The 24,237-nt window shown below is 47.8% G+C and overlaps 1 protein-coding gene across 1 annotated transcript in view; it reads right to left on the bottom strand.

Moving 5' to 3' along the window:
- PID1 (phosphotyrosine interaction domain containing 1) overlaps positions 1–19,142 on the bottom strand; it is a 161,316-nt gene extending 142,174 nt beyond the window's left edge. The window contains exon 1 of the mRNA XM_016197711.2: positions 19,090–19,142. Within this exon, the coding sequence (XP_016053197.1) occupies positions 19,090–19,119 (30 nt within the window). The 5' untranslated portion in view covers positions 19,120–19,142. The remainder of the gene's footprint in view (positions 1–19,089) is intronic.
- Positions 19,143–24,237: the final 5,095 nt, after the last annotated feature.

The following is a 24,237-nucleotide window of genomic DNA, read 5'->3' as shown; positions in this document are numbered from 1 at the left end:
GCTCCCTGCTCCACCATCCTGAGCGTGGGCTCCCCCGAGATGGCCTAGAAGAGCCGCCCGACCCGCCCAGCCTTCAGCCGTCACATTCCCATTCCCACCAGAACAGAGCGGGAGGGACAGAGCAGCAGGCTCTACCCTGCAGGCCCCGTCTGCTCGCATCCCACTGGCTACAGCTAACTAGCTATACGGCCACAACCAGTTGCAAGGGAACCTGAAGACGGCAACAAGAGCAAAGCGGCATTTGCCATGGTGCGGAGGTCAATCATCCACAGCTCAAGAGACTTCGAGGCCCTGCCTGGGGTGCGCACAACCGTCAAACAAATGTTTAAGAACCGCCCGCTTCCGCCAGGCACCGGGCTCTGCACCGGGGGCCCGGTGAGGGACAGAGCAGAGCAGGCGCCGCCCTCAGTGGCCGCTGCTGTCCCAAACCGCCAGAAACAACATTTGTGAACGTTCACACACAATTTGTTTTTCTTTAACACTTTACTTTGAGATCATTTCAAATTTACCAAAACGCAGCAAGAAGACTCACACCCTTTACCAGATCTACCACCATCAACGCACAACCACGTTCGCTTTTGGAATATATTCCTGTTCTCGCGCATTCATTTTCTGCCTCCTTCCCCTCTCCTCCTTCCATCTCTCTCTCACTTCTGTCTCCTCCCTTCCTCCCTCCTGCCCTCCCGGGCACTGGAGAGGAAGATACAGACCACAGATCGCATCCCCTCTCATGCCTAGAAACTCCAGTATGCATTTCCCAAGAACAAGGACACTCTCTTGCACGCCCGCAGTAAAGTTATGTCAGCAGCCAACTCAATTATTTTCCCGGTCCAGTATCCAATTCAGGCTCGGGCACTGCCCTTGGCGGTCGTGTCCGGAACGGTGCCCTGACCCTTCCTCGGCTGCCTCAGCACTGGTATTTTAAGAGCACAGGGCAATTATTTGGTGGAGTATGTGCTCCTGGGGCAGGACCCTCTGCAAGGGGCCTGCCCGGTGCACCGAATCGGTAGGCGCAGGATCATGGTTCACCCCATTCTGGCTGATGCTAAGTTTGATTATTTGTTTAAGGTGATATCCACTTGATTTCTCCACTGAAAAGTTACTATTTTCCTTTTTTCAAATGATAATTTGTGGGGAGAAACTCTAAGGTGATGCAAATATCCGGTTCTCCATCAAACATCTCTCCACTCACTTTAGTGTTCAGTAATGATGCTTGCCTGGGTCAATTATGATGATGACGTTTGCAAAATGGTGATTTTCTAACTCCATTATTTTGCCTTATTTACTAGTTGACATTGTATAATAAAAAAAGAGCTTTCCTTCTCGTCTATATATTTATGTTTTTTATCAGTGTATATTAGTATGGCCTCATAGATTCTTATTTTATTCAATGGTCTATAATCCACAATACCTGTTATTTATTTTTAAGCTCAACACGTACCATACTTGGTGAATGGAAACAAAGCTGGCTTCTGTGTCCTTTTAAAATAATCCTTTTAAAAAATTTTTGAGAACTCCCTTGCTTTATAACAACAAATAATGTGTTGAGTAACCCTGGAGCCTCCAGGTTTCTCGATGGTGCCCAACCGCAGTTCAGTTTATCCTACATAAGGAAAGGCAACCTAATAATTTCTCCCACCTGAAACTCCACTGTAATCAATTAGCAAGAAACAGATGCAACTCTAAACAAGACAGATTCTGTATTTTATATTTTAATTAATTATACTTTATTTATGAATAGCTCTGACTGTGGACGTCTCTTGCATTCCTGAAATTAAATATAACAAAGTAATATCCCTATCAGAAGCAGGCAATAACTTGGGTACCAGGTAGATATGATGTATGATATTTTAACTTAAATGTCAAGGAGACTTAGGACATGTTCCAAAGAGCTTAATGTGGGCACACAGAATTGTGCATATCCCCATTAATAACTGGGTCTAAAGATAAATGCAAAGAGTCAGTCTCTCTCCATCTCTCTCTCAATACATAAGTCAACCTCTACTCTCAGCATCTCACTCACTTACAAAGGCATGGATGCTACACTACCTCCTGCTTTTCCTTCCACAGGCATTAAGAGAGATGGCAAATAATTATATCATTAGCTTACTGGAGCACTATAGAAACAAACATATTTAACGGGCTTGTATTGTGTTCCCAGCTTTATACTCCAAGCGCTGTGCCAGGCACAGTGAGATTCGAAATGAGGAAGAAGGACCCAGCCCCTAACCTCTGGGGCTTAGAGACTTAGGAGATGGGAGCCCACAAGTAATCCTAATAAACAGAACAACTAGACTGAGCTACGTGGTGTAACTGCAACGCAAGAACAAAGTGTGGACCAGAAGAAAGGGATGACGGACTGCGACCGGAGATCAGGGAAGGCAGAGGAGGGACAGTGCCACCTGCAATGGCAGGATTACGGTCCCCTGGGAAGACCATGAGGGTGATGAAGAATATTTCATTTAAGGGAACAACACAGCAAAAGCAACAAACGACAAAGCATAAAAGCACAGAAAATGGTCAGGGTGCATGAAAGACGTCGAGAGAGGGGAGGGCAGTGTATGGGTTTGAGCCCAGGCATCAGAGCAAGTGCTTAGCCTCTGATAAGGACACTGCTTCACAGGCACTGACCACAGAAGGGAGGGAAGACACGGTTCCACCTAATCACCCACAGTTTCATTCACTGGCTTTATTCCACAGTCTGCTCACATCCAGTGTGCAAAAGCCTGTAGAAAGGGGGGGCGGGGGAACAAGAGATGCAAACGACGTATAATTTTCCCACATAAGAAATTAGCCAAATAGCATCTGTCCAAGTAAACATAAAAGTTCTAAACTTCTGAACACCAAGATGCTATTTTTATTTTAACCACAAAGTCTCTCTTTTTTTCTTTTTTCAGCACCCTTGGCAATTCTCAACACATGCCATTGGACAAAATGCTTTTATTGAAAGATGGGCCAGAAAACCACCTGATGCCATATCAGACCGGCAACAATGGATTGTTCATGTCGGAGGATTGTGTTCATCTCAGCGCAACTGCACTAAACCAGCTGCTTGGGGGGAAAGCACCAAGGTTCCAAGGCAAATAAACACAGAATCTGGGGATACCCCACTGTCCACATCTGCCCTTATTGTAAATTTAGCACCTATGGTTGAGATGACATAATACCTGCCACCTTCCCCCTTGGCCTTACTAACAGAACTCTGACTCAACTGGGAGCAAAAATGTACCCCATTAAATGAAATATTCATTCTCCCCAGCAACACGTGGCCAGGCCCCCGAGTTGTTAGAATCCTCCTAGGCAGGACTCGAGAGAAAGCTTTCATGCTCCTAAGAAAAAGGCCCTCATCCTTCACCATTCACAGATTCATAGCGTCTTGGGACGGAAGTTTCCTCCATGATAACAACAATCTACTTTATATTTAACTCACTAACACCTTCTTGAGCATGTGGAGTTCCTATAACCACCTCTTTAGAACCACCTTATAATTTAGTTTGGCTCCTTTCCCCAAAATAAAAGATCAATAAACATTTGTTGAAAGTAAGGCCTGGGAGAAAGGGACATGAGAAGAAACACTGAGACAAATCCCAACCAAATTCAGTGTGTTTACTCCCCTGTGCTCAGCATTAATCAAATCCACAGTGTCCAGCTCTTTCAAATACCATGATCCCTTTTAAATCCAAAAGGATGCTGAGCCACACATAGAATTTTAGTACTCAATAACTGAAAATATGCGTAAAGGCCAAAAGCCACTATGAATCATTAATGAGTTTAAATAAATATTTTCTTAATAAACACATAGGATTTGAAAAGTGGTTGATTTATTTTCAAGGTGTATGTTTTTGGCCTATAGGGTATGTCTATATAATGCACATAGGGTTCATACATGTCTTGAAATAATTCCATGACCCTCTTGAGTTCCAAGACCCATAGGTCAAGAACTGAGAGCATTTTAGTTGGGTCTGTTCCACTGTCAGTACGCTACCCAGAGCCCCAAGGGTGTGAGTTGTAACAGAACTATGAGTTTGCCTTCTGCTTTGGCCAAATTTAATCTAGTTTTACATTTCTGAGGCAGGCTTCTGCTCCTATTTAGAATGTGAAGCTTGAAAAAACATGTTAACACTTATGAAATTGTTATGCCACATAAAAATTCCCCTGAGTCTGAGATGCCCACAGAAATGCAAGAGATGAGAAATTATTCGCTCTATCACACATTTATTTACCAGTAGGCATTAATAGCATCAAAGCAAAGTTAAATGTCCCACTTAGAGGGGCCAATGATTGAAACAAAAAAAAAAGATAAATAGCAGCGGGTCCTTTACCTACAGCAATAGGCATCTGATAAGTTCCAAGATAGACTTTTTAAAGTGATTTTATGAAATATCAACAATATATCAATTCCTTCCAGTCCTTGAATCAAAATGAATCCATTTGTTCTCTCAAGAAATGAGTTTTGATGACCATCTAATGCAAAGATAAATGCCCTCTTAATCATAAGCCAAAAAAGAAAGAAAAGAATGATTTCTTTTTTAAATAGCCCCCAAAAAGCAATGGCTTTGAAGCAACAGCCAAATTTGTTCCTGTCCAGTTCGGCTGTGACCTCCAGCCCACCAAGAGCTCACGGCCTCTGAAAGGAAGGTGGGGGAAGCAGAGGTGGTGGCTGCCCCTTGGGAAAGCTATAAAAAAATGTCAAAAAGACTCCGCAGTTAGCAAGAGCGTTCACAGAAACTCAGGAATGGAAACAACTCCACTTTCATTAATTGTGAGGAAAGTAGGAAGAGAGGAGCAAGGAAGAGAGAGGGTCAAAAAAAAGTAGCAAACAGGCCCTGGCCGGGTAGTTCAGTTGGTTAGAGAGTCATCCCAACACACCAAGGTTTTGGGTTCGATCCCCAGTCCGGCTGCATACAAGAGTCAACTAATGAATGCATAAATAAGTGGAATGACAAATCGATGTTTCTCTCTCTCTTTCCCTAAAAAATCAATTTTTAACAAAGGGTTGTTGCCCCATATCACAGAGTAAGCCTACCTAACGTGTAGGGTTGAGATCCTTGCAAGTGAAGCTTTATTTCCAAAAGACGCCCTCCAAGTTTTCATGGAACGCATGCCTGTTCCTAGGCACCCTGCCAGCGCATGTCCCCTCCTCTTCAGGACACACACATATCTCAGGGTCAGCCCCTGTCCAACAAGGGCGTTACATTTCCTTATGAAGGAAAACGCCAGTTCTCTGGACCGGCACTGAGCCTGTGCCATTCGCCACCAGCATAGCTGAGGCGGAAACCCCAATTAGTGGGTTTTAGACTCTAGTCTGCGTTCTCTAGACCGCCTGCTTCCAGAAAACCACTGAGCTGTATCGCTCAGACAGTCGGTCAACATCCACAAACAGATACTGGCTCTACTCTGTACGGGAATATTTAAATATCACTGCAATTTTCCCATGAGGATTCTCACAGGGGGAATACTAATTTGACTTTTCTTTGGTTGTACAACACTCTCCCAAATTTGCACTTTTGCAAAGCTATTCCTTTTCCACAAAGCATCAGGCTCCTGGGGGAAAAAACAGGGGGATGGGGTGAGGGAAGGGACGGGGGGGGGTGGCCAAGCTAACAGATGCCAGATGAACCTGCCTGGATCCAGAGAGCTTTGTTCTGAAGATTCCCGCCTCCTATTAAATCAAAGCGGCAAAGCAGGTCTTGAAGACTAACTAGGGAGCTACATTCTCTACCCAGAAGGTCAGGGCTGCCAAAGTCGGAGGTATTTCACTTTCTGGGCTGAAGAACCTGCACTGTCCCAGAGTGAACTCACGGAGCCATTCGCCTTTTTAACCAGCAACTACAAATGCTTCTCAAGATCTGAGGCTCAGGCAGCCTGGGACTGTGTCTTTTCGGCCACTTTGGCCAAAACAGCTGTTTGCATCCCTGAGACCATTTCTACCCCAGACGCGGAGACAACAGGGATTGGTTTTGTAATGTGCACCAAAATCACCTTATTTACTTTGGATGCAGTAAAAGCATCATTACTTAAAATGACACTCTCCTCTTTCAGTACAGAAATTTGGCAGGAAGGCGAGAGTGACATCCAAGTTATAAAAACCGTAAGATTTATAGCAGATGCCAAAGTCAGGCTACACCCTTGTAAACAACGAAGACAAAAATCTTCTCCAGAACATGGGAGCCGTGGGCCGGGGCTATAGGATCATTAGGCCTATTTTTGTTTGGTGGCACTAAGGGAAGGGTATGTGCACTAAAAACTCCAAGGGAAAAAAGTGTCTGCGGCCTTTCTTCAAGCCCTCACTGAGCACGCACACTGGACAAGGAAAGGACACCCCTCGGGAGGGGCCTGTGTGCATCCGGGGGTTTCGGGCTGGTACCTTACAGACCCTCCGAGCACAACCCCTCGCTTCTCTCCACACGCCTCCGCTGCACACATCACGCCGTGTGAATGGGACTCTGAAGGCCGCACACCGTGGGCTCATGGAGAACTCGGCCTGCAGAGCAAGCAGAGTTTGTGGCTGCGAGCAACGGACTCCAATGGCTCACTGGAGCAGAAAAGTAAGTAAGGGACAGCAGTGACACTGGACCGAAAGGAGGGTAGGAGGACCAAGCCCGGAAAAGGCAGGGATTAAGCAGCCCCCAGGTCTATGCGGCAGGACCACAGGGTTTCTTCAGATCACGGCGGTCAGAATGATCGGCCTGGGCTACCCTCAGCCTTTTGTCCCCCTGCTCAGGATTCCAGCTCCCGAGAAAAGTGTCTGATCAATCTAGACGTTTGGGGCACACACTGGCCCCTTAGCTAAAGGAGGACACCCTGGTTGACAGTTCCCCCCTAAACTGGATGAAGTCCGCCCCACCAACTGCAGTGGGGGAAGAAATTAGGGCGCCGTTACCCGAAATTGGGAATGAAGCTGGGCAGGAAAGAACACACAGATGTCCGCTTCTCCTTGTACATAAACACTCCTAGCATTCCTACCGACTTGTTTATTTTTTCAACTTCTAGGGACAGCTTTGGCAAAAACAACAGCTAATGTGATTGCCCAACAGTCTATGTTACGAGGTCTCATATGAAGAACCACGTGATCGTTTCCAAGGTCTTCAAATTAGGGAAAAGTTGGGGGCTCCAGATGAGCTGACACATTATTCTGTTAGGTCATGAGGACTAAGCAACCCGTTATCTTTCCTCTCTTACTGAGGCTGCTAGGAAGCTCAGAGCTGAAAGTTTCAGGCTCAGTTATATTAGCTACGCTTAGTCTAGGTTCTTAGGCACAACTAAGTGTCTCCTTGCCTGATACCAGTGGTATCTGAAGGTTTTATTTCAGTCGTATTCTGATGTTTCAATATTTTATATTTAATTTTTAAAAATAACTTCAAAAGCACCTGAGTGTTTTTTCTTACTAATCAGAACTGTGTAAGCATCTAATATGTGTTGCATTTTATGAACTTTTAGATTAGCCAGGACCTTTGCCTTCACCATTGTCTGTCCTTGTGCAACAGAAACTATTTCAGATGAATTTCTGGTTTCAACAGGTGCTAGAGGGAAAAACAGATCAGACTAGATTAGGTTAGACAGAAGAATGAATAGATAGATTAATAGATAGACACACCTCTGATTCTGATGATAATAAGGTGCAATAATTTTTAGAACAGTTACCAATAAAGTTCATAAAGTTTTATTGGAAGGGGGTCAAATGGAGGAGCAATAGGCAACTTTCTCAAACCTGCAGCTTAGGCAGCCGAACTCGGAAGGCGGTGGGAAAGCTTTGTGCTTTCAGGAACCAAGCAGACTGGCTGAGGGTGGGAGGTCTAACTCCTTGCTTGATAGCTCAGGCCACTTTCTGGTTAACTCCATGTACATTTAATGCTAAAAATCATCAGGATCCCGCAACTCTGCCCGGTGCTGAGACCCTCCCATTTTTGAAGAGAATCGGCAAGCCCAAATTTTCTTATAAATCCCTTCAATTTTTTAATCCTGGAGACTAATTTGTAAAGTTTATATACACTGAAGGGGGCCAAAGGAAACACTGTTCTAAGCTGGAGCCAAACCTCAGGCCCACAGTCTGTCCACTTAAAGGAGCTCAGGTTCTGCGCTGAAGCGCCTTGGGCAGGGGACGCTCCTCCAGCAGGGCCTGGGGTATCCGCTCCCTCTCTCTGGAAATTCTCGGGGATCGCATCGCACAGGCGGCCAAGAGGTGTTCAGTTTACACCTGCTGCTCCCCCTCCCCTCAACAGGACCTCAGACGGGACCACGCGAAGATAACCTCCTTACACACTTGCTCACCAAAGTCCTCTACATCTTGCCCTTTAGTTTAAAAGAGGTTGAGTCAAATGCTCCAATGCCTCGAGGGGGAAAAACTTTAAAGTTATTTTTGTCAGTGCTCCCCAATATGCTCTTCACTAAGGTTCATACTCTTTTTATTCTTCACCCAAGGATATGTTTGTTATTTTAGAGAGAGAGGAGGGGAGAGGGGGAGAGAGAGAACCATCGATGGGAGAGTGCAATGTCAACTGGCTGCCTCCCACAAGCACCCCGACCGGGGATGGAACCCCCAGCCCGGGTATGTGCCCTGACTGGGAATCGAACCCACCACCTTTTGCTGTACAGGATGACGCTGCAGCCAACTGAGCCACACCAGCCAGAGCCAGTGGCCACTTTCTTAAGTGAGAAAGGGGCCATCCCGAGTGAGAAAGGGTCGACAAGGTGCCAACCTGAACTGCCCCCTTCGGTCTGGATTTCTTCTCTTGCTCAACGACTAGTTTCACTAAGATCCTTGGGCAAACTGGAGTTGATGAAAAAGTCATTTCAAGAACTAAATGAAATGTTTGAAAAGAGAGAATGGAATGCTGAGAAAAAACACAGAGTACATTATTTACATTCTGGGTTAGAATTTTAATTTCCAGTGAAAGAAAATGAAAGCTACACAGAATTCACAGCCTTGAGGGCAGAAACTCTGCAGTGTTTAGTTTCCCCAACACTTAGCACTGTGCCTGGCATACAATGAATATTTCACAGGCACTTTAACAGCTCTGTGTAAGCAGAGTTGACATAATAAACTGCATAATTTGAGAGTTTTGACATATGGATAACCTCATGAAACCATCACCATAACCAAGATGTTGAACATGTTCCTCACGCCCAAAACTTTCAAGCCCTTTTCAAATCCCTTCCTCCCATCCCTGCCCCAGGCAACTGCTAATCTGCTGACAATCATTTTACATCCCTACCAGCATCTCTTGAGATTTCTGCTTCCCCCACACCCTCACCAGCACTGGGTACAGTTGAAGCCTCTTAAACGTCAGCTCTTCTATAGTTGTCCAGTGGTATCTCATTGTAGTTTTAATTTGTATTTTCCTACTGTCTAATGATGTTGAACATCTTTTCATATGTTTAACTTCCTATTCATATAACTTCTTGTTCAAATCATATGCTCATTTTTTTAAAATAATCAGGTTATCTTATTACTGAGTTTTGAGAGTTCTTCATATAGCCTGGGTACCAGTCCTATGTTATAGATTTATGACTTGCAAGTATTTTCTCCCAGTCTGTCTTATCTTTATATTCTTCTATAAATATCTTTTAAAAAGCAGAACTTTTTAATTTTGATGAAGTCCAATTTACCCAATTTCTCTTTTATTGTGTTTTTGTTATTGTTCTAAGAAATCTCTGCCCAAATCAAAGAAACTTTGGGGTGTGATGGATCTGTTCTTGCTTGTTGACACAGATGTAGGTGAAGTCACAGGGATTCTCTGCTGTTTTTGTCTAGAAGGTTCATGGTTTTAGGTGTTCCATGTATGTCGCTGATGCATTTTGAGGGAATTTTTGAATATGTATAGGTGAGCTATGGATTGAAGTTTTGGGGGTTGTCGTTGGTGTTGTTGTTTTGCATATGGGTATCCAATTGTTCTAGCATCATTTTGTTGAAAAAGACTATCTTTTCTCCAGCGAACTATCTTCTTTGCACCTTTGTCAAAATCACATACACTTTTGATCAAAAAGCACAACACTCAAAAAAGTCCTCACTGACAGCTGCTGAAATTTAAAACATGCATAAACTTTGATTCAGCAACCCCAATTTTAGCAGTTCTGTCTAAAGAAACACAAGTAAAAGGCTAAGGCTCAGGTCCTCATAACAGTATTATTTACAGGGGGGAAAAAGGGAAGGACATGGACACAACCGAAATACTCCTGAATGAGGGAAGACTGAATAAATTACAGTCCAGCTCCACCACAAAATTCTATGCAGGTACTAAAAGGAATGAGTTGGAGCTACATGTACTGACCAGAAGTGATACCCTTGAAACATTTTCATGATAAAGTAAAAAAAGAATTGTAGAGTGATATATTACCTATATGTATGTGTGTGTGTGTGTGTGTGTGTGTGTGTTTTGAAATATGTGAGAACGCCTAAATATGTATCTACATATTTGTATATGTTTGCAAAAACCTGGGGAAAGTTTTGGGAAAATAACTACTGGATAGATCACATGAGTTTCTTTCATGGGTAGCATTGAGAATGAGGGAAGAGACAATATTATTAACTTCTTTATATACTTCTAAACTCTCTGATTTGTTACCCTATTACCCTAAGCAGATATTTATTATTTTGTATTTTTTTAATCAAGTGTAAAATAGTAGTCACAACCTCATTACATGTAGCTCCATTCATTTTGCATCGGTACTGCGACTTGGAAAAAATTCTCATTGCTTTTTTTTGGATGGTTGGTCCAAGTAGGGAGAAATATATTGGTGAATGGAGGCTACTCAAAAGAATATTTCATACTAAGTGTTATGGGTTGAATTGTGTCCCTCAAAAATTCATATGTAGAAGTCATAACCCTGAGATTGTGACCTTATTTGGAAAGAGGGCCTTTGCAGATGTGATTAGTTAAATTAAAAATAAGATCATATTGAAGGAGGGTGGGCTCCGATCCAGTATGACTGGTGTCTTTATTATAAAAAGGGGATATGTGGACACCCAGGGAGAACACCATGCGAAGCTTGGAATGATGCTGCCGCAAGCCAAGGAATGCCAAGGCTGACCCGCAAACCACCAGAGGCTGGGCAGGAGGCCTGGAACAGATCCTGCGCCACAGCCCTCAGAAGGAGCCACCCTGCCCACATCTTAATGTCAGGCATCCAGCCTCCCGAGCTGAGAGACAATACATTTCTGTTGCTTAAGCCGTCCAGCTGGTGGGCCTTTGTTACAGCAGCCCTAGGAAACTAATACGCTAAGCTACCAAGAAGTTAAGTCAAAAGCAACATAGCTTCCCATCAGTCCCACAGTCCCAGCCCTCCTCAGGTCCCAGGGATCAGCCGCAGAAGACTCAGAAAGTAAACAACAGTTTCCACAACCCCACACCACAGGCGGCTTAGGCACCAGGATGTCGCACACACCTGAGGAAAAGCCGGCCGGCCTGAGTCAAGGCATCAAAGCACGTGGTGGGCAGAAGGGGCTTCGGGATCTGTGTGTTTATCCTCAGACTCACAATTACAAAGAAACTGTAGGGGAAGACGGGTCATGAAGGGATTAGGATGGATCTGCTCTTGAGGAAGGGCGACAATTAAGGAGCCCCTCGCTCCTGGCAGCTCCCTACTCACCTCCCTCCCCACACAGGCAGTGCCACTCCCTCCCAGGGGGACGGTGGAAGCAAACCGGCAGGTTGAGCTGTGAGCCCCTCCACCCTAAGAAACGGGACCCCACAGCTCTGCGGCAACAGGCTCCCCACCCCGGTCAGGGCCGGGCCCTGGCGCCTCCACGGCTGCTGCGCTAGGAAGAGGCCTCGTCCCAGGAAAGCAGGTGTTACGGCTCCTCGTGACATTTACTTTTTGTCTTACAAGTGAGTTCCAGACTAGGAACGGGTTCTTCATTAAAATAATTTATACCGTTACTAAGAGAAAATGAAAACAAAACAAAATATTCAACCAGATACAAATAATCAACAAGACACACTCCGAGGCCGTCCTGGAGGCCCCTCTGAAATGGACTCTAAGTGAACCCAGGCATTTTCCAGGCCTCGGAGGCCAAGCCAGAGGCCGCCGCCCGGAGGCCTGCACAGGCTGGGCTGTTTGGGGGTAAACCCCTGGCCCTCCCTTGGCCTTGGCCTGTCTGGAGCAGTGTCGCTGTGATCCTCCTTACATGACTAGCTTTCACGTACCAGCCACAATAGTTTTTAATCCTCAACTGAGGACATGCTTAGAGACGGGGGTGGGGAGAAACATCAATGTGCAAGAGAAACGTCGATCGTTGATCAGTTGACTTTCGTATGCGCCCCAACCAGGGATCAAACCTGCAACCCAGCTATGTGCCCTGGCTGGGAATCAAACCGGCAACCTTCGGTGCACTGGACAATCTCAGGCAACTGAGCCACTCCAGCAGGGCACCAGTCACAATTTTAATTAACAAAGTTAACTACCTCCCGAAGCAGGTATCAACTGCATTCTCCAGAGGCCCAGTTTGCTGCCTTTTCCTAGAATGTTGACCAGAAGTAGATAAGGGAGAGAAAAGGAATGCTTTCGTTTTCCTCTCTTGTCTGTTTTTTTGTTTTGTTTTTTTTTTTAAGCCCTCTGTAAATAAATTCACAATCAGCATTAAAAAGACTGTGCACACTCCATAAGCACATTCATTGTGTCCCTACGTATAAATGTTGGGCATACTCGGCCCTCGAGAAACACGGAGAACACAGCCAAAAAGCAGTATGGCTTCATTAGTGTGCTAGTTTCCTAGGGCTGCTCTACCACGTTACCACAGACTGCGTGGCTTTAAACAACAGAAATGTATTCTCTCACAGCTCTGAAGGCTGGAAGTCCAAGACCAAGGTGCTGGTAGGACCCTGCACCCTCCAAGGCTCTGGGAAGCACGCACAGCCTTGACTCCGCTCACCTCCGGTGCCTGCAGCAATCCTCGGCACCCCTTGGCTTGCGGAATCACAGCTCCATGTTCTCACTCCATCTTCAATGGCCTTCTGTCCTGTGTCTCCTCTGTGTCCTCAGAGCTCTCCTCATAAGGACCAGTCACTGAGTTTAGGGCTCACCCTAAGCCAGCACAACCTCACCTTAACTCTATTGCACCTGCACAGACCCTGTTTCCAAATAAGGCTACAGCCACAGGTGACGGGGTTAGGGCTTCAACACATCTTCGATGGGGGACTCAAGTCAACCCACAGGGATATGTCATGGAGACCAGGGTTTGCATCTGAACCTTGGTCCCTTAGTAGCCATGTGAGTCAGGAAGGCCAAAGGTACATGTCAGTCAAGACCCGCCTAATATACAGGCTTCCACAAGCAGAAGGTGACAATATTCGTTTCACTACTGAAACCTCCCTTATCAAAGTAAGACCTCAGTCACCACACATGAGGGGAGAGGGAAGGGGCCCTGGGCCCTCGGGTATGAGAAAGACACCTCGAGAAGAAGAGCAGCCCGAATGCATCTGCATTAACTGCGATGCTCGCGGAGACCCGGCAGCACTGAAATATGCCAAAGGCACAAAGCGAGTCTGTGCCTCATCCCTGACACGGCCCTTTGCCAATTCTTGGCCTGAGGGTTTAGACCTGGTAAATACACTGGTTAGGAGCTAAATTAGGATGAAAACTTTTTTTTTTTTAAGTTAACATAAAATGATAGTAACTCCACTAAACTCTGAGGAGGTCTGTGGACAAATATCTCAACTATTTCTTCTTGCTCTACTTAGACAAAGCCTCCGTTTAGATGTGTGCCCAAGGGGCTGAGCCAAGCACACTGTAGTCATTGAGGGTTTCTGGACTAGTTTTATTTGCTGACCACTAACGGGTCCCTGAACTGCTGCTATTTGGAGTCAAATAGTACCGTGGAAGGGTGCCTAATCCCCAGTGGCCTTGGGGCTGTCCAGGACCGACTATTCCAGGATCCATTTTATAGGACTAATAATTGACACGGTAGAATGGAGTCAGTGCTTGGGAAGGGGGGAGGAGAGAGCTAACCTGGAACATCAAAGAAAGTGCAGAAGTTGGCGAACACCCCAAGATAACCCAGTAAAGTCAACATTAGGCAATGGGTAACCAAGGGGCAGAGAGTTCTTTCCAAGCCTAGTATTTTGCAAGTCACTTGGTACAGATTTTGCTGACAAATTCTGAGAAAGACCCAATGATGTCAAATAGCATTTTACTTCTAAGAGAAGTAAATGAATGATAATTCCGAGTTTTCTTTACGAACGATAAGGCCCAATGCTTTGTGCTTGCTCAGCTACGAGGAATGAAGAAAAACAACAAACTCTAGAACGGACTTAGTGGGAGCCCTGTGCCTCTGTATGAGTTTTGATTGCTTACTCCTAAGCAATTGCTCCTGAAGTCCCCAAACTCCTTCCTCCACTCCCCCCATTTCTGGTCTAAACATGGCATAAGTGAGACACGGCCAGGCTTGATCACCAGCTTCCAAGGTCTCCTGTTTGAACAAATGCTACGTGCTCCAGCTCAAGAGACTCTTCAATGGCACTTGGGAATTTCAGGTTAAGAATGACGGAGCAGCTCACTTCCCTCAGAGATGTGGGCCACCAAAAAGAAGGTAGCCTGTGGTCAACACAGGCAACCACTCTGCTGCAACAAGAAACAGGAAGGCAGCCCCTCTGAGCCAGTAAGCCCAGCACTGTGCTAATTCCATTTATTAATAACAGCAGCAGCAACACGCGTAGAGCGTCCTGCCTTGTCTAACCCTCTGTGCTACAGAGAAGTGGTTTAGGAGTAAGCTCTGGAGTCAAACCCTCTGGTGCCAGTTCCAGCCCAGTTCATTTCCAGCTGCCCGACCCCGGCCAAATCCTTTAAACTCTCCAGCCTTCAGCTTCTTTATCTATAAAATGGGGATAAACGTGGTTACGGGAGGTAAGTGAGCTGGGTCATTCAAATAAAACTCCTCAGCACCGCTCGTGCTCCAGGAAAGCAGGCCGCTGTCATCACATTCCTTGCTCAGTGGTCCTTTCGTCCGTCTGTTTGGTCTGCCTAGAAATGTGTCCCACTGCCAAGATTTTCTCTCTGCCTGGTGGGCCAGATCTCCAGCTGAAGTTCTGGAAGGTTCTTCGGTCTCACTTCCCGGGGGGAAAGTGGAAGTGGCGTAATAATAGAGAAATAAATCTAAAACAACCCACACCCCGAGCCAAGGTGAGATCTACCCGGTATGGCCAGGCAGAGAAAGGGCAGGACAATCCCGGGGGAAGGCCTCGTCCCTCCTAAAATCTCCAAATAGTCCTTAGTTAAAAACATCAACTTTTTTATCATCCAAGAGTTTAACAAGAAACCAGAAGAAAGGCTCTTCAGGCTCTGGTTTGCTCTCTACGCTTCCTCTTCTCACCCACCCTTTTCTGAAAGTTCTAACGTACAGCCAGCCATTGGCCACAGTGCGGGGGGGGGGGGGGGGGCAGAAAAAGTGGCCCAGGCTGGGAAACCAAAATCTAGCTTTATGGATAAAAGCTCTGCATTTTCTGGATGTACCATGGAGAATTTTAATCTCAGGGGAGACAGGCAAATGATTAAACTGGAACCTTTACGGCATGCTTCATGAGAAGATGGTCACACACAGACTCCGCAATTAGAATTTGCTGGAACTCACTTCTCATAGTTTCTGACTGTCCCGATCCACTCTGTCCTTGTAATATCCACACCGAGGGCAAGGATGTGTTGGCTTCCTTTGCTTCTAACTCTGTCTTCACTCATCTTTCTCTGGCTCTCCTCCTTTCCTGACTTACAGAAAAATGTATCTGGCAGCTCACTGAAGACACATGCTTAGGGAAATTCATGTCCCTTATATCTAAGTGAGCCCACACCCTGGCACGGATGAGTCTGTCGCTTCTAATGGACACTGGCTGCTCCCCCCAGCCCAACAAATCAAGACAATCAGGACATTCATGCAAACTTTAAATATTGAGGCCAGAGGTCATTTTATCTTTTTTTTTTTTTTTTTAATCATACTTAGCCTTTTCCTACTGAACAGTGCCCTTTACTGCTCTGTTCCATTCTCTCTTTAAAAATGTATACGTTTCCCCGGCTCTTCCAAGAACAAAAGTCCGCTGCTCAGAGAAGGTGCAAGGGAAGAATTCAGATTTCTGAAAGCCGGGGTGGTAATTTAAACCCTCACCTCCCCTTTGATCCTATTATATTTTCCGCACAGGCAGAAGCTCCCAGTGAGGGCTGGAGTGGGACGCAGCCGGAGTTTTAACATTCAAGGGAGCAGGCGAACTTGCCTCGCGCGGTGTGTGACTGAATGAGAAACTGCCCAGTGAGGGCCCTGATGGGGTAACCGGTCACTTCGGCTGTACGGGATCTGGGTCAAACAGTAAAACTCCAAATCAGAAAATATCGGCATTGTTTTGTTTGGCAAAGGAGTGGTTATTGATAATGATAATCCAATTGGATCAAAGATGCCATTTGCTCAACTCAAATTAGAAGGGCACTGTCAGGCTTCGGCAAAGTTCTGCGACACTCCCTGGGCCACAGACCCTTTGAATGGGCCTCATCAAGTGGGGGCTAATAAAACCAACTAAGAACAAACACCGTTCTTTGCTCCCCATGCCTCTTTTGTTCCTAGGTATCTGTACAATAAATTGACTCCATAATCCTAACAGGAAGGTCTGGGAAAGCACCCTTGGAGCATTTCCTTCGCTCCAGCTCATCTAAATGAGAATATTTGCATTAAAAATTAATGAAAAAAATTAATGAGGTTACATGAGAAGGTCAAAAAGATTTGTATGCAAAGGATGGGGCTTCGTTAAAGAGCCGGACTCATCACCTATTTCCCCACAGCCGCAGACTCTGGGCGAGCTAACAAGCTAACGCATCCCCCATTCACCAAGGAATCGGAAACCGACGTTCCTATATAGTGGGGCCTCCAGGGCAAAAGGGGAAGGAAAAATCCTGGACGTCAGAGACCGTGACAAAGATGACCGCAAGGAATGTAAATAAAATATTATTACAAGTGGCTCACTCACCACCTCACACTCAACATCTCCCTCCCCCAGAGCGAAAAGTAAAAACATACAAAGTGTGTGTATGAGTGAGTGTGTGACTGTGTGTGTATGCATGTGTATGTGTGTGACTATGTGTGAGTGTGCGTGTGTGAGTGTGTGTTGAAGAAGGGTCGGGCAGCTCTTTGGGAAGTAGCCATGAACATGAAGAAGTTTTTCTTGCATTTGGCTCACTTTTACAACCACAAGGCTTGAGGTAGAGTTTTAACAGCACCAGGCTGTCTGCTAATTTAAATTTGGGGAGCATGAGCTTGAGCCCCATATTGATAAGCACCTCCCAGCAGTGATTTGATCTTAGTCAGTGATAAGTCACATTTACATCAGCTTTTGAAAGCCAACACCCGGGCCCTCTCAACACGACACCTCGAAATGAAATAAATGCATTGCAAATGCAACTGTAATAAACCAGACTCCTGCCAAACGGACATGTGTACATTTCACAGAAGAGCCAGGAAGACATTTCTAGCAAGGAACGGTCTCCATGCGAGCACAAGCCAGAGCTCTCTCCTGCCAAGGGTCGCGGGCTCCGGAGGGCGCAGGAGTCCCTCAAGGAAACAGGCCGGTAGAAATAAACTTCAAGGGACACAATCCACAGATTCTGCCAGCACTGACCACTATGAGGTAAGAGCCACTTTAAACGACTGTGGCCTCAGCTCTCTAAGGATGTCTAAGAGCTGCCCACCTCAGGTGATGGGGAACCCTCAACACCCCACCCCTCAGTCACCCCCTCCTGTAGAACACAATCCATGACCCAAGCTAAAGGAGGAGTTCGAATGCACAATAGATAACTAGTGCCACTGCGGAAATGAAACACATCCCCAACACCTTTGGCCAGCCATTCAGAGCCCAACGCCGGCTTTCTCTTACAAAGACAAGGAGGGGACTAGAGGCTGGCCACCCTCCACCCCATCTCTAAGACTAAAGGTCCTTTTTCTTTTGAGACCCTGGGGGATCGGCCTGATGGCCCCGGTTCCGTCCTTGTGAGCCCACTCCCCACCTGTCTCAGGCCCAGAGAGGCGTGGACAAGGGCTGTGGGGCATCCGCTTCTGCTAACCCCAGTGGCAGTAAGCAGGTGAATCCTCAGTGTGAGAGCTGGCAGATTAGCCTCTCCCAGCATCCGAGGCGCAGTCTGGAGCTTTGGATTTTCATTGAGAAACCTTCCGAGCCAGCCAGGGTGCCTGGCCTTCGCTGTCCTAACTCTTCAGACACACTCAGCCTCCAGCGGTGCTATATTTTACCACTTAAACACTTCTTCAAACTTTACTACAGAACAATGTGGCTCTGAGCCTGCCAAAAGTTTAACTGCAGGACTCAGTGGATTTTTATCTGGCAGAGCAGCTGCCTTCCCTCTTGAGAATATCTGCGGGCAAAAGGAAGTCATCAAACCCCGTCAGGGGGATTCCAGGGTCCCAAGGGTCCCCTCTGACAACGCAGCTCTTTCTCACTTGGACCCCCTTCCCAACTCCACAGCATCAGCATCCAAATGAAAGAGATTTCAGCAGACGGCTGTGACAAACTTTGATGGGATGACCCAGTGCATTAATTATTCCTGGCTCAACTTAACTTTTGATTTTCAAATATCTGGGGGAGCTGAGGTTCAGGGGAGATGAAGGGAGGGCGCCAACGAATGGGGAAATAAGGAGCATACCATGACCAAGCCAAACCAAGCTTGAGATTTCCAAATTATGCTGGCAAATGGATGCTTTCAAAAATCATTTGTTCTGTCTTTCCTGAAGACAAAAAAGAAGAAAGAAGAAAAAAAAATCTGGATGCAAAAACCCTAACCCCAGACCAGCAAAATTGTGTCAGTGGAATGCAATCTAAAATTGATGGCCAGAAAGTCCAGCCTTATTTAGTCCAACACGCACACGAGCACCCCCAAGACGAAAGTTGTGACGCCCCCGGCGATAGGTTCCTCCATTCATCACCCCCTCGCCCCCGCCGGGCGCCTGGCGCTAGGTTAAGCCGACAGCATCCTGTTCCCACTACCCGTGCGTCTCACACGATCGTTTTTTGGGCAAACCCCTGCAAGTGCGCCAAGGCGGCAGCTCGGCCCCTCCGACGCGGGCACCTCCTCCTCCAGGCTGGCCCCCGGCTGCCGGCTGCCCCTTACCTGCAGGCGCTCCGTGGCCGGCTGCCACATCTTCCAGCCGCGGGGTCTGGCAGAGGAGACGCTGGCGAGGCTCGGGGTGCGCCCGGGGACCAGGGGCCGCGGCGCCGCTTCACATCTGGGGCGGGCGCCTGCGGTGCGCGTCGCGGAGCCGCCACGCCGCGGGGTGGGCCAGGGGGCTGCGCGCCGGGCGGAGGCGGCGCCGCGCTCGCTGCCGGCAACTTGTGGGCACGGCCGCCGCCGTCCTGGCGCAGCTGCGAGCCGACTGCGCAGCTCCGCCCGGCCCGCGCGGGGCGCTCCCCCCGCCTCCGGACCTGCGCGCTCTGAGCATGCCCGGCCGGCCGCCCGCAGCCCGCACCGGGCGCGGGGGTCGGGCAGCCCGCGCCGCGGCCCCGCACCCCGCGAGGGCTGCGGCCCTGCGCCCCGCGGGAGCCCCGGGTGGCGCGGGGTCCGGGAGAGGGACGGCCGGCTGGGCACCGAAGGGCCTGGAGAGCGGGCCTCCTGGGGGGCGGGAACCATAGCCCCCTGGGGTCCGAAGCTTCTGGGCAGCAGGGATCTGCGACTGGCCTGTGGCTGGCCTGGCGCTGGGCTGGGCGCAAACTTCCATCCTTTCTTCCCACCCCAGTTAACTAAGCACCTATTACGCTCCAGTCCCTACGCTGGGGTCCGGTGTTCTGAACTTCATTGTAGTTGGGGAGACAGTCCCAGGAAACATGGGAGCAAGTGTTAGGACAGGTGGTGATTGACGCCCGGAAGAAAATAAATCGGGGCTGATGCGGGGAGACCGGAGGGCAGAGCTTGTGACATGGGGGCCCCGGGAATGCCTGGAGTAAGAGCTGAAAGATGCAGTGAGGGATGGCATGCCAGCTGAGCCGGGGGCGCCTAGAGCTGGATGAAGAGGACCCCCCAAGATCCCCCATCCTTCATCCCTGAGATCTGCCAGGTGCTCCGGGAGGGAGGCTCTGTGAACCCAAAGACGGGCCCTAGCGGCCCTGAGCTCCCAGGCCAAGAGGCCAGTGTCCCTCCCGCAAATCACCACCTTTCCTAAAATGGCCCGGCTCTTCAAATGCTCTTGACAACTGGGCAAGATAAGGATTACTATTCCCATCTATAGATAGAACCAACCGGGCTCCTGGAGTTCAGGTCACCATCCAGGTCACACTGTGAGTGCTTTGGAGTGCACACTAGGACCACTTCAGGCCAGAGCTCTTGCCATGCAGCTCTGACTGCTCTGACCATGGAAACACCTGGAAAAGGAGCAGCTCCCTGGGGCTGAGGGAACAGAAACTTGGCGGGATAGGGTGCCCAGCTGCTTCTGGGGGCCTGGGGAAGAATGTGGGAGGAGAAGTTGTGGGACAGAAGGCCTAGAGAGGGGAAGGAGAACGCAGTGCATGGGGGGGGGGGGCTAAGGCTCTCCAGAGGTGGGGTCCTGAGCCTCAGAGCTGGCAGGAAAAGGGTCCCGATGGCACACCACACTGGGACACGTACACAGCCTGTACAGTGTCAAAATTAACATCCCATGTCTGGAACGCTGTGTCCATTGTCACGTGTATGTATAGTGATACCAGAGCACTCCAGCATCCAGCACTCAGCTCGTCAGATGCTCCCAGCAGCAATCTGAGGGACAGAAACCTGTATCTCGCAAGGCTTGCGCAGCTCAAGATCCATGGAGTCACCCAGAGGAGAGTCACCCAGTAGCGCTTTAGATCCAGCCCCCACCCCCATGGTGCTCCTTTCCAGGGCCCCAGGCAGCTCCTTCTGGGCCACACAGTTACTGGTTGGTGTCACTTACCCAGGAAGGGCCAGGACCCTCAGAGCCCTAGGAGCCTCTGGCAAAGCCAGAGAGATGCTTCTGAGAGTCTGGTTTCTGTCTCCCTAAATGGCCACAGGACTCTCCCCATTCACTCACACCCCCCAACCTCCCCAGACACCCCCAAATCCCTCTCCTGCCTGGAGACGACAAGGATTTACTTTCTCAGCTCCTTCCCCAGTCCCTGCCACTTGCTCTGGACCCATCAATAAATCCCTTGTGATGAGTTGTTGGTGTGTCAGCCCTACATGGACATAAATCTTGGATGTTTCCTGTGGTCTGTTTTGAGACACTATTTTCACTTTTCCTGCACACCTCCCACACCTGAAAAATTCCTGATGAAAATAATAGACCTTCCCGGCCTCCCAGTTCCTTTTTATCAAGTCCCCAAGCAGAAAGAGATGCCCTGCGTGACAAAAATCTAGAAAAATCCAAATGCGCATATTAAACCACTCAGGAAGCTAAAACAGGAATATTCTGTTGCCAGGGATGTCTTCAGACTTGAGCTCTGAAACCTTCCTTAGTTGCAGAGGCCTCCGTGGGAAAAGCGATTTTGTTTTAAATAGCAGTAGGATGAGATAACGGGGCCTAAACTCACATCCCATTAGAGCGTTAAATCCTGCCTTCTCACCTCCGAGTGTAATTAATTGTGATGACTCAGGAATACAGCTCTTAGTTCAGAGTACGGTGCTATTTAAAGAGAAAAGTATTCAGCTCTGTAGAGACTGCTCTCGGTTACCAGTCCCACGGCCAACAGATTTGGTCAAGTTTGGGAAGTCAAACGACACTCCTGTTTCAGTCACCTTTATGCCATGAGTCAGAAAACTCGGGGAGGGGTGGGGAGTAAAGGTGGAGGCTGGTGGAAGGTGACAGAAAGGGATGGGACGGCCTCCCGCCCAGCAGTTTTGCTCCCAAGCCTTCCCATTCAGGAGGAACTGCTACAGAGGGTGAATGAAACAGAGACACCTGCTGGCGAGAGGCGGACATGCACGCTGCTCTCCCAGCTGTGTTCTGGGACATCCCCTCCCGGAGAGTCCCGAGGTGCTGTTTACAGCATAAACCTATTTGTTCTGAGCAAAGAATATTCTTGAAATAAGCAGGAGGCGTTTGGGTGCAATGAGTAGAAATGTTCTGCAAATAAATATGTGCTTAATTTCGTGTCCTTAATCCCCCATGAACATCTAAGCAGGTCTAATCTTAATAAATACCATTTCAAGGAAAATGACCAAAAATAAAACTATAAAAGAGTGACAAGGCCTAGATAAATTATAAAAATAATGTTTTGTCCAGGGAAAGAGTTACAACCATCCGTAGGAATTTTTTCAAGCCAGATTAAATCTTGTCTATGGTTCTGGACCCTAAGGTAAGCAACCTACACGTCTAGATCAGGACAAAGGTGAAGTAAATTATGGCCCAACATGTCCAAGAAATAGTAAATAGCATGCAGCTATTAAGGGGGATAGTGAAGAAGCTGTGTTGCAGCCGAAAATGTTCATGGTATAATTACAGATTTTTAGAAGTCGGCTAAAATGTGTGCATAATTTGAATATATGTATAAATATATATCAATCTCAGTAAATATTGGGAAGGAACTAGGATAATGGGGAGAGACTCCAGTGGAGTCCCAGCATCTGAATTATCTAGGTGGTTACTTTTAGCAAGTCATTTTCCTCCTGGGACCTCAGATTTTTCATCTGTAAAAAGGGTGATAATATTACTTAACACTCAGAATTGTTGAGAGCCGTGACGGAGTGAGTGTATACAACATGCCTGGCACATAGTAGGTGTGCAAAAACATTCGGTTTTGTCCATTACTTCCTGCTCCCTTTTTATTATTGAAATAATTAAAGTCTCAGTCTCACAAAGCAGCCCATGTTTTTTGTGGTTAAATCATTTCCATGCAGAATATTTGTGGATGTCACTTAACTGTATTAGTTGCCCAAACAAAAGTGATAAGCCATATTTAAGCTCATTTACCTTTGTATTTTAATCAGATAGCCAGCAAAATATATTATGGTTGCATATTTAGCAGAGCAAGCATGGGAATGTCCTCATGGTATCATAAACCTTATTTCAGAATCACCAAAACAGCACTAGATGGGCGATATAGGAAAGTCTAATTCATTAAACCGTTTCCATTTTCCTGTAGTGATGGAGCCACGGGCTCTTGTCCCTACACAGTGATAGGAGCTTATCAGGGTGCTCCCATAACGCTTTTCCTCCCTTTAAAAGAAACCTTCACAGTTCATCTGCAGACTTGGTTAAAGGCAAACGGCACAAGACTGGCGAATGCCCAGGGTGCACGTTGCAATTCTCGTCGAAACTTCCTCACACCTTCGCCCGCATTGAAACCGTGGAAGGTAATTTCAAAGATGGCACAAGCATCGCCCTCCCCCAGCGGTCCTGCCCTTGCCCGATTCTCTCAGCAGCAGATGGAGTTTATCTGCACCCTCGAATCTGTGCTGGACCTTGGTTTGTAAACTGGCCCCACACACAGTGGGCACGGAGAGACCGAAGGACAAGGCAGACGCTCCAGACGGGCAGGTGGCAGGTGTGAAAACATGGGAACTTACAGGCGAGGCTGGTCTTGGGCACCCGCAAGGCAAGTAGATCTCTGCTCCCACCCACCAGAACCTTAAAAGTTTATAAGGAGGCCTCACCGGGGTGCAGTCACCCATTCAGTCCAGATGGTCTCAACAACGCAGTCCTCTCTCAAGGCCGCATCCTTGAAGGCGCCCCCACTGTGGGAACGGTGGGCAAAGTGTATGTTCCCCCCCTAGGGGCAGCCGTTCCCGGTGCCTGGTCAGCGTGAGGCGCAAAGGCCTCAGTGGGGCCATCCCAGATCCAGGCCTCCTCCCGAAGCAGCCGAAGACTTGGGGGCAGCCGCCTCACACTCCACCTTTCTCTTATTTCTCCAAATGCAGGTCTCTTGTCTCCTTTCAGACCCTCAAGTGGGGTCTGGGAGCCGGACCACCCACTGGGTGGCAGTAGATGGAGGGCTGATCATCCCTGGAGCCCAGTAGCAGGGCGATTGTTAACACTTTTGCTGGCAATGAACTGAAATGAATACAAATGGAGGGGAAGGCGCTGACGGGTGCAGCGGTGGGCATTAGCCAGGTTTAGGGAAAATAGTAATTATTAGGATTACGGAATCAGACGGCTGCTGCTGAGTGCTGTGGATGCACTGGAGGGAGACAGGAATTCAGCTGCGACCACAGGGAGGCGTGAAAGCCAGGTGCCTCTTTCCCAGCACAGAAGGAGACTCACATGTCCTGCATTGAAATGGTGGAGAAAGCTTAGGATCAGGACGCAGGATTGGCTATACCAGGAGTGGCGCTCCA

The sequence above is a fragment of the Miniopterus natalensis genome, chromosome 8, assembly GCF_054644295.1.
Source record: "Miniopterus natalensis isolate mMinNat1 chromosome 8, mMinNat1.hap1, whole genome shotgun sequence".
NCBI classification, from domain to species: domain Eukaryota; kingdom Metazoa; phylum Chordata; class Mammalia; order Chiroptera; family Miniopteridae; genus Miniopterus; species Miniopterus natalensis.
Note: the sequence above shows the minus strand (reverse complement) of the source record. Positions and strands in the feature narration are given on the sequence as shown.